General features: G+C 42.5%; 1 protein-coding gene across 1 annotated transcript in view; it reads right to left on the reverse strand.

Moving 5' to 3' along the window:
* Positions 1-2,793: 2,793 nt before the first annotated feature.
* The window catches only part of ABCD2 (ATP binding cassette subfamily D member 2), a 46,506-nt gene continuing 36,621 nt past the window's right edge, over positions 2,794-12,678 (reverse strand). Inside the window, exons 8-10 of the mRNA XM_065837178.2 lie at positions 10,261-10,345; positions 9,447-9,572; positions 2,794-7,147 (exon numbers count right to left, since the gene is read on the reverse strand). Coding sequence (XP_065693250.1) covers positions 6,937-7,147; positions 9,447-9,572; positions 10,261-10,345 — 422 coding nt within the window. The 3' untranslated portion in view covers positions 2,794-6,936. The remainder of the gene's footprint in view (positions 7,148-9,446; positions 9,573-10,260; positions 10,346-12,678) is intronic.

The raw sequence follows: 12,678 nt of genomic DNA on the forward strand, positions 1-12,678 counted from the left end.
TCCTTACAAAGGAAGGGCAGTTGTTCTCCCAGGCTGGAGTACCTTGCCTCAGCTTTCATCTTGGCATGAAATGCATTAATCGCTCTTTTTTTTCACCTATAATAATGTAAGCAAGAAGTGCCTAATAAACAGTCCTCATCCTCCGATGCTCAGCAATGAGCCATATGGCACACACATCAGGGAAGATTAGCGATTAGACAGGGGTTGAATTCTCAGTAATATGATTACAGTACAAAAATAGGCTCGCAAGAGACTGCAACAACCTCCTTGTATGCTCATTTTGCACTAGCAAGGAATGGGAATTTTCATAATTTTGCTTCTGTGGCTACCGCTTCATACTGGATGTAAAGGAATTTCTGGTTGAACAGCAGAGCTCAGACAGGACATGTCATTATTTAAGAACTGATTATATTTATGAGTTGCATAGAAATACTCCAAAGGACATTATGAAATGAAATTGTGTGCTTCTGATGGCCACTTGCTAGGATTAAAAGAAGATTATTTATTTTTCACAAGTATGAGCTGTATAACTTTCAAACCACTCTGGCATTGCAGGTATAAAGTGATCCTGGGAAGTGTCTGCTCATTTTAGTTGTGTGGATATTATTTCTTAAGAATTTCCCTAAAGGTGTTTGCTGACTGCCATCTCAGCACTGCAGCCATCCCGCTGGGGACAGAGAACAGGTAAAAAGCGTGGGAAGGAAGACTTGGTGCAACCCGTATCATAAAGACAGAGATCTCCAAACACACTGGCACAGGAAACACCAACTGATAGAGAAGTCTCTCATAAACTTCATGTGTTTATAGTACAGTGTGCTGTAACTGAGGAGAAAAAGCATTTTTAACTGCTAGACAGAGGACAAAAGTATTAGAATTACTGAATGCATTGTTTTTTGTTGTTTTAAATATAGAATAGGTTGTATTTGCTTCTATATCTTGCTTATCAATTATGGTGAGAATAATTTCTACTTCCCAAAGACCCAAATCTTTATGAAAAGCATTATGAATCTGATCTGTTTGAAATGCAGCTCTAAAACACGACAAATATAAACTCTCTCTCAAAGATATTTCAATCTAAATAACTTTTATGACAATTTTCATGCTAAAATTGATCCATAAATGAACATCTTGTTGTTGTGTTATCCTACAAATGCTGTGTCAGGGCCAGCTTGTCTCTGTATATTTGGTGACAATAGAAGAAATGTAATGTGCTATTTCATAATTCTGTGATGTCCGAGACAGGTTTAATTATTCCTTTTTCCCAACACCTGGATCGTCCCCTGGGCTCTCTTGGACTGGTTTTTCCCAGACCTCATCCCAGTCTGGTTTCTCCCTGGGGACTCAGCCCCAGGACCCATCTGGCTCCTCAGCCCTGCATCAGCCACCCGCCACAATCTCTTTCTTTCTTTTTTTAATGACCTGCTTAAAACCAGATTGTTCACACGCATCAAACTTGCACTGGGTGGGTGCAGCACTTTTAATACATCTCTGTTATCCTCTTGTATATGGTCTTATTTACATGAGGTTAAAGAAGTTAATTGAAAACAAAACAAACAACAACCAACCAACCAAAAAAAAAATACAAACACAAAGCAGACGCTGGAAAATGAGCCATGATCAGAAATACGGCCACAGCGAGACAGTGTAAGGTATTCTTCCAGATATTTCTCACTTACCAGAAAATTTCAGCTGTGGGAAGCCTTTGAACACCTCTACTCTGAATATTTCCCTGAGTCTGTTTTTCCTGTGACGGGAGCCCTGCTGTCCTGTCTCCTCTGGGAACACTTCACCCCTGGGCACGGGCACAGGGCTCCAGCACTGTGGAGCAGACACATGGCACCAGGCCTTCGGTGGCCTGATCAGAAGGCAGGAACACTCTCCAAAGAGCAGACACCAAAGCACGGCTTACCAAAAAAAGTTAAACTCAAGTGCAGTCTCACAGCTCTTGTCTCACCTGCCGCACTACAAGATAGCCTGTCTCCTCCTGGTCTGATGCATGAGCCCCAGCACGATCCTGCAGCATCCCAGAAACCCCCAAAAATGCAGTTCTCATGGCTTGTACCCTGACTGCTCTCTGTCAGTGCTCTTCCTCTGAGTGCGTGCAGCAGGTGAAGGTGAGGCACAGCGGACAGACCTTCAGTCACTCACGATGATCTAGTTCTCAAGTGACCACCATCGCCAAGGGCTCCTCAGCTGCGTAACCCAGGTCCTGTGCCACCACACGGTACCTCACCCCACCCCAGCCACGCTGGGAAGTGTGTGCTAAGGAGTCAACTGGTGTCCTTAGAGTCCCACACTCCTGGTAGTCTGCAGGGCTAGAGGCTGTATTTGTGGATCTTAATCCCTAAGGAAAAAAATAAAACTCTGCTATTCTAGGCCAACATGGGCACTTGGTTATGACATTTGTGACATGGATGCTTTATGCATAACTTTATCCTACAAAGACCATAATGACAACCTTTGGGAAGAATGCTGGTGAGGCCACCTGATGTTGACACTGTCCCCTGGCACGCTGCAGAAGTCCCTGCAGAACTCCCCAGCAAGCGGTGGCAGCTCTTGTCACCTTTGTGTCATGAATCAGGTCCACGCTGAAGTAGATATGCACAGGACATGAGAAACCTCACAGCTTTGACACCAGCTTGATCTAGGAATGAAACACATTTTAACCTGCAAACACGCAACATCCACCCCAAGCTTTTCGACCCCACCACAGACACGAGGGACAGGAAGGGGCTCTCAGGCAGGTCCTGACTGCTTCATGAATGATTCATAAGGAACACTGTAAACTCAAAGTAAATGCAACATGGTTTATTTGAGGTTGAAATAAATTACAACTGTAAAGCATAATTTATTGCTTTATAAATTGTCTGCTCTTAAAAGGCATTAATATCAAACATAAACAAAACGAAGACATTCAATTAGCAGTTCAGTTCTCTTAAGCTTCATGAGCAGCTCAGTAGGGGGATTTCATTCTGTATGTGATCGAAATCTCTGATCACAGGCTCATAAACTTGACTTTGACATGCATTATCATTCAGACATGTTGAGGGGACTGTAGATGTGTTCATTTCCTTTAGGATATAACTTTTACTGCAGTTTTCCCTAAAATATCCCATTGAATACCCATTCATTCTTCACTCAAATACAAATCCCACTGGTTTAAAAAAACTACTTCAAAAGGTATGTGGGGTTTTCTACCCCTGCAGAAGGAGGGCTTCCAAGTCTAAAACAGAAATGAGTCTGGTCCCAAAACTAAGTGAAAAAGAAACTCCTCCTACACTAAAATACTGAAATCCCATGCACAAAAAATATTTCCTCCCATGCTGAGATTCTTGCAAAAATCCCAATGTTATCTGAATGAACTGATGTGGATACTTCATATTTTTATTGTATAGCTACTCCACAGCTGATACTGGTACGAGTTTTGGTCAGCACCTGTACTCCTCTAGGATGCAGGATCCTCTAGGGTCCCTGCAAGCCCAGTCTGCCTCAAGTCCTGGGGGACGAGGGGGTCCTCACCGGAGGCTGGGTTCATGGAGAACATTGCCCATTTGCAGCCCTGAATCCATAGATGCTGTGATACGAGCTGGATCCTGCTAGCTCCAGCAGAAGGGAGGCCAAAAAGCCACCTTCTCAGTATCCACGGGAGTCACAGCTCCTGAAGGCCAGAAAGGGAACGAACGTGGACGAGCAGCTCTCATTGCACCAAGGAAAAGGATTCCCCCAAGGTATCAGCCCTGCTCTGCCCCTCTCGCACTGCAAGGGCCAAGTGCTCCTGTGCCTCAGCTCCAGAGCATCTCCCTGAGCAGGGAGCGTGCAGCTCTGCTCTGCTCCCCGCCTTAGTCTGAAGCAGCACAAAGTGAGCTGGCTTATGCCCTGTATGACGCCAGAGGTACAACTCTCCAGGAAGAGACCCCCAATTCAGCTGGACCTTGGAACAAGTTAGAAAGTTTGCAGATAAAATCTCCAGGGAAGTTCCTCTTTCAGCCACAAAACTAACTTTAAAAATAATGAGCCACCAGTAGAAGGATTTTCTGTACAACTGGTTCAGTACTATTCAGAAAGTTTCTATTTGAAGTTTCTTTTCATACTGGCCTCCAATGCTCTTGTCATGTCTACAAGAAAGTAAATAGCTGAGTGAGATGCTAGGATATTTTACAATATATTACTGAATGGGAATGGTTAACTCTGTTACTGGATCCAAGAAACATGTATCAAACTTCAAGGAAAACACTATTACATTGATCCTGATGTGATTTCAGTTTCATTAATGTTTCATGAGTAATGTATGTAACTTTTTAATATTTTTTGCATAATCTCATTTAAAAAGCAGCAAACAAAATTTCTTCTTCTAAACACAGTTTCCTCAGAAGATGTGTTTCTATTGTGCCATGAGGGATAGCCAATTCTGATCTCTGTGAGGTGGTGCAGCCCATTTCGGGTGCTGCACTTGCCCATGATGGCTCCCAACAAGCCAAGCGCCACGGCAGGGCCTTGGTGGGAGGCCGAGTGTGTGCAGGCCACACCTGGAGCTATGCCAAATTGGCCAGCTGTTCAGCACTTTTCAGTGTCCTCATTCAGGAACTGGACAACCTTTGTTTAGCTCCCAGCCCCACTATAAAGCGCTTAACAGGGGGACAGGGAACACTGGTGCCCCTTCCTCCCCCTCAGCTCCTGCCTCGCGAGAGCCTTGTGGCGAGGTGGCTGTGTCACCGCGTCGTGCTGGCAGGACACGCTGCAGCTGGGACAAGGGCATGCACACACTGCGTGCCCGATTCATCACCATCTCACAGAAACGTAACTCAGAAACGTGCAAAATCATCAATCATCTCATTTATGCTCACCAAGAACAGATTCTTGGCTGACTTCTTTTTTTCCTTAGCAGTTCTGATTTTTTCTTTGAAGATGAGAAAGAGGAAAGTAAGCCTTCAGGGAGAGGGACAAGCAGAGACACTCGCAAATTAAAATGCATGCACACGTCATCCACCACAGTAGTGACCTCCAGTCTGCACTTTACAACACAACGTCTGATTATCTTGAAACTTAATTTCTCATCCCTTTCAAAGGTTCCCAAGAGCATTCCTTTCTGGGTCAGCAAGATGTCCCACGGGACTCTACAGAGAAAACTAATGGGAGGAACAAACTGTTTTAACACAGACAAGTTACAGGGTTACATTTAAGCCACAGACTTCAGAGGAGCAGGACCAGGAGCAGACTTACTCCATTTTCGGGTGGAAGTGCCACACCAAGCAGCAAGACGAGCACACAGTGAGAAGGAAGATGGGCTGATTGGTTAGTGCAGTGGAATGGGAATTGGCGGATGGAGTTAATTCACCTTACCCTTGGTTCTTGAAACTATGAGAAAAAGGAAACAATTTCTATTCAAGGTGCTCAAACATTACCAGCTCAGCAAATACCCCCAACACATTTCTTCTCTCTTAACAGCTCTCAGCAGCTTATGCACTGCCTCCTTCAGACTAAGCACACCAGACAGACATCTTCTAACAAATCACACTTCTAGGGAAAAAAGAACCAACAAACTTCAGGACTGCTACATCTCTGCTAAGGCTCATTTACCATCTGAAAGCTCCTGATCTTCACTCCTGAGCTGCCCATTTGCCGCGTACTTGCAGTCAGAGAGAGCAGATCAGGAGCTCCTAAATCTATTCACATTTTTATTTCTAATTCACTGGTTTTTGCCTCCAGCAGGGCACTCGGGCCAGCACTGTCTTCTGAGTTTCTGTTTAAAGCCCTGTCTGACTGACTGGGGACCAGGCTCCTACTGAACTGAAATGCAGATGGGACCATTAGTGAGTGCATCTGAAAGCAAAGCTGTTAACTGCTGTGTTTACTCACGGGTAGAGCAGGGTTCAGCCACTCTACCAAAATAGGGCAGGCATATTAATTAGTGGTTACAAAATACTTTAACTTTTCACAGACCTTTATAAGTGCTGAGCACTTTAACTGGCAGGACAGCCATGCCTGAGAATTCAGTGTATTGTGACAACTGACATTTTCCTCTCCTACAGTCACAAAGCGTCCCATGGAACACACAAGTGTCTATATTGTGACTTTACCAAAGGAGGAACTGGGTCAGAGATGGACATGGGTTGGATCACATGAGCAACTTAGTCAAGCAGAGCCTAAGTCACTTGGTGCCAGGCCCAGTGCTCCATTCCTGCACCAGACCTTACTAAATAGGGGACATAACAATCCCCCAAAGGAACTGATGTATCATGAAGTGCAAGGAGCCTCTGAAGCTATGCATAAAGGCATAAAGTACAGCACAAGTATACGACATGTTTAGCTCTATCTCTGCTGCTCTGTCATGAGGGCAGTGAGTTGCTGGGACAGTCATCTTCTGATCAGCCTATTATGTCATTTCCTATGAAAATGCAGGTAAAGGTGTGTATGCGACTCAGTAGTGGAACAGGGATTTGGTTTTACACAGGGTGAAAGAATGTTTCTTATACCCAAATGAGACTTTTGTATGCGTCTGCACACTCACCCGGATGCTGCCTCTGCCGCGCTCCATGCCTGAGTTTCATGCCAGGTTTGCTCTACGTAGCAGGCATATCATATGCACACAGAGACCTGGTACAAGAGTACATTCTGCAGGCTGAGTCTCAGGCAAAAAATTCACCTACAAAACCTAAGTGTGTTGGTAGTTTTTTTGCAGTGAATTGGGCTTTCACTAGGAATTAACATAAGCTGCAATGACTAGTCTTATACTCTGTGCACTTGCTTATTTTCTTTTCACAGTTCAATCACTTTCTTCCTTAGTACTAAAACGCTAAAGTCTTACATAGCATTCAGAGCATTATTTTCTGCTGGCTGTGTTTCTCTATGCTATCACAATGCATGCAAAGGATAATGGCTGAATTTGTAATGCTTTTAACTAAAAAAATACTTTTTAAAACATAAAACATAAATTATCTATTCCTCTTTGTCTATTGTTTTAAGCACCGAGTCTTCTCCCAAGATTTTACACAGTTCATTCAGTCTCTGCTGCATTTTAGGAATTCCTGCAAGCTGGGATTCCAGTCTCTGTTTTTCCTCACTCAGTGACAAACGGATAGCGGTGTCCAACTGCTCGAAACGCCAGCCGCCTTCTCCATCAAACTGCAGCAAGTGACTGTGGTACTTCCTGCAGCAGAAATTAAAACATTAGTAACGGCTCAGGGAACAGATGGTTCATTTCTGGACGCAAATTTGGATGTCTGCATCTCTTTTCAATGGTGCCTCTCAGGAAGTTGAGAGCTCCCCAGTTTTGGATCACTGGGTAAGACTTTTTTGTAGTGACTCATAATTCTAGGACACTCTTTTGTAAGGAATTTGGGTATATCAAAGCCTGACACCAGGACCTCCCCAGGCCACCCAGGTCCATCCAGCAGACTAGGCTCCCTCCTACCCCAGGAATGCTAATCCCGGTTTATTTTATTTACCTCAATTTCTGAGAGATGTTTTACCTCCTTAGCAGAAAACACATTCAGGCAAGCACGGTGCACCTGATGCTACTGATAAAACTCAGTTCGTTCAAATTGCACCTCAGTTTGTTCCTCTGCATCTTATAAGGTTGGTTAAAGAAACCTCCAGACCAAAAACACGGTTCAGTTTGCAAGGTGCCAAAACAAAAAGGTCTGTGTAGGAGTCACAGATCTTTCAGTGAGTATCAGGGTGTGCACACCGAAAATATTCAAAGGTGTACATGTGGAGTTTGTCAAGATCTGACAAGACATTTATCAGGAGGTGCAAGAGGAACAGCAAGGCTCCCTCAGAGCTGATGGTATGACACTGTCATTTATCACTATAAATTACAGAACATGAAAGGCATCATAAAACAGTGATTATAAATCCTTTTCAAGGAATGTGACAGTTTAATAACCTCAACAGCATATGACATGGGACTCAAAAGGGATTCAACTCCAGGCTTGTATTCACCACTTCTTGCATATTATTCTTTGTGACAACAAATGCTTAGCCTATCTCTCTGATTTTCCCCTACCGAAACCCAAAAAAATTAGGACGCTAAGACAGATGATTGAGACAACTAGTGTTTTCGGTCTTCTGATTAAAAGAGCAAATATTTCCCGGTATAATCTTGAGGAGGATAAAACAGCATGTGAAGCTGTTTTTTGCTAATGCACCAAAGTCCTTGTGGAAGTACACCTAAGTTAAAGGCATTTGATGCTTATTTCTGAATACTCAGCACTTCTGTTTACTTCCCCAGAACCCCACAAATCACCAGATTTCTGATTTCAGTAATACTGTGCAGGTTACAAGAACAATTCCAAACCTTGCGAATAGCCCTAGTACTAGGAAACAAGAAATGTCAATAGGAAACTGAACTCAAAAGATCTTTCTCACAAGTGCTTCTGTATAACTTTCCTCTGCTTCACCATCACTATTTATACGCGAGATGCTCTCAAATAACTGTTTTCTTGAGCAGTGGTTTTAAAATAAAGCCAAACTTTAAAACAATTAAACACAATATTTTTTTTAAGTGTAATTTAAATTATTTTAAAACCAAACGTGTGACATTTCTTTCCTATCACAATACTCATTTTTTTCTGAACATTTAAGTCCTGATCCAACAAAAGCCATTTCCACTGCCACAATCTGCACAGAGGAAGGAGGAATGCTGAGGAAACCACGTTTTCAGAGAAGCAGACACTGATACAATTTCTTTTCTGAGAGGCAACAGACTGGTAATGGATTTTTTGTAGTCAGTTTGGAAAAAGCAAACAATCTGACAGTAGAGATCAAGGAGTTCAGAACAAACAGTCTCTGCTAATGTCAGCTTATACCTTCTTGATCTCCTTCTGCCCTTTAAACTGTTTGATTAATTTATGTATTCAGTAACTACATTTATTTCCTTTTAGGGACCCTTCCATATTTAGTACTCCTTCACTACAATTACGTTTATTAGAATTCCAATATTGCTTTTTTTTAATAGTCAAATTTTGAAAGCTTACAAACCCTGCAGATAGAGGACACAACTAAGTTAAATTACCAGATGTATTATTCCTATGGAAGAACAAAGAGCAGTTTAACAACTTGCCATATTTCCCATCTTCTCCCAAGCACTGGTAAATTTGTCCAGGACAGCTCATATATTTGTTATTTTTACAGAATAATCTGGTGCCATCTGTTGAGGCTGTGGTGTGGTCGAGTAATTAACTGCCTCTTAGATACCTGCATGTTGCTATTAATAGTTATAACTGAAACACATTTAAAAAAAATAACCGGGAGGAATAAATACGTGTCAAATAATGAAATAAATCAATGCTAAATGCATTTACATGACTATTATTGTAGATAAGTTATCTTAGAAAGTACAGTAGATATTGATTGAAGAACTGCCTTAGTACAAAGAATAAAGGCCAGTCCACTCCCTGTCAGAAAGCTAAAAGCAAGGACCATGACAAATCCCTGAACATACTTACCAAAGAGAAGGTCTGTGTGTTATAGAAAGCAGGGATATCCCAGCAGCTTTTGCAGCTTGGAATATCTTTCCTTCAACATCAATGCTTACAGCACTCGTGCATTCATCCAGCAATGCGTATTTTGGCCTTTCAAAAGCAGATAAATAAGATTAGTCTTCTATGTTTTGGACAGTATTCCCATGTACAATGTTTAATTGAAAGAACAACAGAAAGGTGAAAGCTATTTTTGCCAGACAGCTGTCTCTCATGTACAGCTGGAGCTTCCCTGCATTATCCAGGTGCAGAACCAGCTTCCAGGAAAAATGGGGTTTACTTCCTGGTCCCTCTAAGTACACAGTGATCTAACTTCTATGATTCTAGTTTGACCTAGTATTATTCTGTCCTGTCAACAAGTCATGCGGTAGCTACAGCCAACTCGGGAACTTTCAATGCAGTGCTGTGTATGGGCTGGGCTGCCTTTGCACACCTGCAGCCTCCAAAACCAAAAGGTTTGGAGCTTGGTGCTCAAACTCCCACAGTCTCTGCAATGTTTCACCAGACTTCTGCAATATTAGCAGGACAGACGCAGGGAAGGTGTTTGTGCCCAGGATGTTAAAGAAGGGAACATCTGGAAAATGTAATGCTGTGTTGCCAAAAACATTTCCCAAACTAAAACCAGAGCTCCTATGAATAATCTACAAGGCCTGTGGTCCTATGCAACTGTCTAGCAATATCGCATGGAGATTGCAGTCTACTGCTGCTCAAATTATTACAGCAAACCTGCAAAACTTCCTGATTTTCAGATGCTACTTAAAGAACAAATCAATATGCTTACTTATGGTAAAACATCCGAGCCATTCCCATCCTTTGTTTCTCTCCTCCTGATAAGACATCTTTCCAATCCATGATGGCATCCCAGCCTTTAAATAAAATGCAAACAAAACACATCAAGACAATGTAAGTTTATGAAGGAAATGCAACTTCACTTGCAACATCTCTGCAATTTGCAACCAAAATCATGAGAGCATTTCCACTGCAGAAGAGACAGCTCAGGGTTCTGGATCACATCTTCTGAAATACTCAATGCCTTTTGAGTGGCACTCAACTGGAAAAATGTCCCAGATATCATGTCAAGTTTGAAAGCAGAATTTAACCTCCTTGGTCATGTAGATATTGCTAAAAAACCTTACTTACCATCTATTTGAAAAAATATCCCGTACCTGTTTGTTTTATGGAAGAATTTGCTATTCCTTCTTGAAAAGTGTGAGTGGAAATTTTAAAACAAATTCAAAGAAACAAAGTGTAAAAACCATAAAGAGGAGCACTGGACTGCACTCACTACTGTAGGCAAGGAGTGACTGCCAGCAGACTCAACAGAAACAGATGCAGATGCACAATGTGTTCTGTGTGCACACACAAGCAGCCAACACACAGAACTGCACGAGGACTTTCCACAAACTTCCTGCTACCTTGTATTTAGGAGTGACCCACAACTACTGTAACACTGGCTATCCTTATTTAATTTTCTACATGGCTTCTAGCTGATTTTTTTCTTCATCACTTCCAAATACATGCAATGGTAGTGTGATGCATTTTATCCACGATGTTACAGCGAACAGGTGTTTCTTGTGAGTACTCTGGAGTGATTAATTCCCATTAATGAGAAACTTCAAATACCAAATCACCCCATTGAAAATACATTTTCAATCAAATAATTCAGATGCATAGAGTAGCAAGATATATGAACTTTGAAAATGAAGAATGTGGATGCAGGAAAAAATCTGATGTTTGTCTCAATAGATCATCTGTTCCTGAGACAGGCAGCTGGAGTGGGGCCAAGTGAGGAACAGAACATTTTTCCAAATCAGCCCAGAAGCACTGTAACTAAAAAAATTAACAACACAACCAAACCCCCTTTTCTGCCACTGCCCAACTGAAAATAAACATTTGCCAGAAAAGGCTACAAAGAAGGTCAAGTGAGTGGGGGGGGCTGTGTCACTTCTGACACCTTCCCAAAGGTGAGACACATGGGGCTTGTGAAGGTGTAGGCAGCTGGGGGGCGCTTGGCACTACACCAGGGCTTGGTCAGTCTGAATGAAACCTCAGTGAAGCATCTAGTGAGACGTTCTGTGACTGAAAACAGGAACTGATCATGCTAGCGACGGAATTTCAACAATTTTTGATATGTAAAATTGTAAAATACAATGTCAAGATTTTTTTAATGTATGTGCATATAGTCAGATTTAAAACACAGTCATGCACACAGCAGAAATACATCACCTTTACTCATCCTATTGTTTTTCCTTAGCTTCTTTCCATTCTGGTTTAAGGATCCCAGTGGGTACCTCCTGGGGGCACACACAGGGCTTTCTACGGCGGGCTCCTAGGCTCCTAGCAAAGACGGAGTTGTGTAACGATTAACTGAATCACCCCAGGGATGAACTCTCACAAAGGGAACAGATCCACAGAGGCTGCTGCTGCTGAGCAGCCTGGGTGCCAGGACCATATAGACTGCTGGAGTGCTGTTTCACTGACACCTCCAGCATCCAAAAAGGCCAGTAAAGCACCTGGAGTGCTCCTTCTGGCAACCAGTGCTAAGGGCAAGGGATGGGAATGGTCCTTCATGAAAGCTGTAGAATACAACGTCCAGGCTGCTGTTTATATTCTGTTATTTTTAAGCTGAGAATATAGATGAGCTCCAGGAACCTGGATACGCACTAGGGTGTGGGTGGGTGTGCAGTGCCTGGGGAAGCCATGCCTGCAACCATCCAGCTGCTTCTAGATCAGCTGATTCATAAAGACTTACTAAAAAACTAAAAGGGAATGAAGTTCAAGAAGTAGCATCACCTTGTCAGCAAAACCATGCTATTATTTCCTTGAAAGGTGTAAGATTTAGCCTCTATTTACCAGGATACAATGGTCATCTCTGTGGTCACTTCAACTTAAGATTCTAACTGAATATTAATAGTGTCTTGTTTCTCCCTCCCTAGCCCTCTGGCTTAACTTTCCTATTTCGCACCTGGAATATCTCAAACAACAGATAAGGAAGGATCTGTTTTACTATTCTCTTTTTAAAATTATTTTCTAATGCTGAACAATTTCCTCTGAACACATAGCCATTGTAACTCACAATAAACTGACTCCCCTACTGTGCACTAACAATAAGGCACCTACTTGTTTCTCTTTTCTTCCTGCTGACACGGCACAGGTCAGTGAAGGTCGTTAGTGTTCTGAAAATATCAGCCACGTCTGT

Source organism: Patagioenas fasciata, chromosome 1 (assembly GCF_037038585.1).
Source record: "Patagioenas fasciata isolate bPatFas1 chromosome 1, bPatFas1.hap1, whole genome shotgun sequence".
Classification (NCBI taxonomy): domain Eukaryota; kingdom Metazoa; phylum Chordata; class Aves; order Columbiformes; family Columbidae; genus Patagioenas; species Patagioenas fasciata.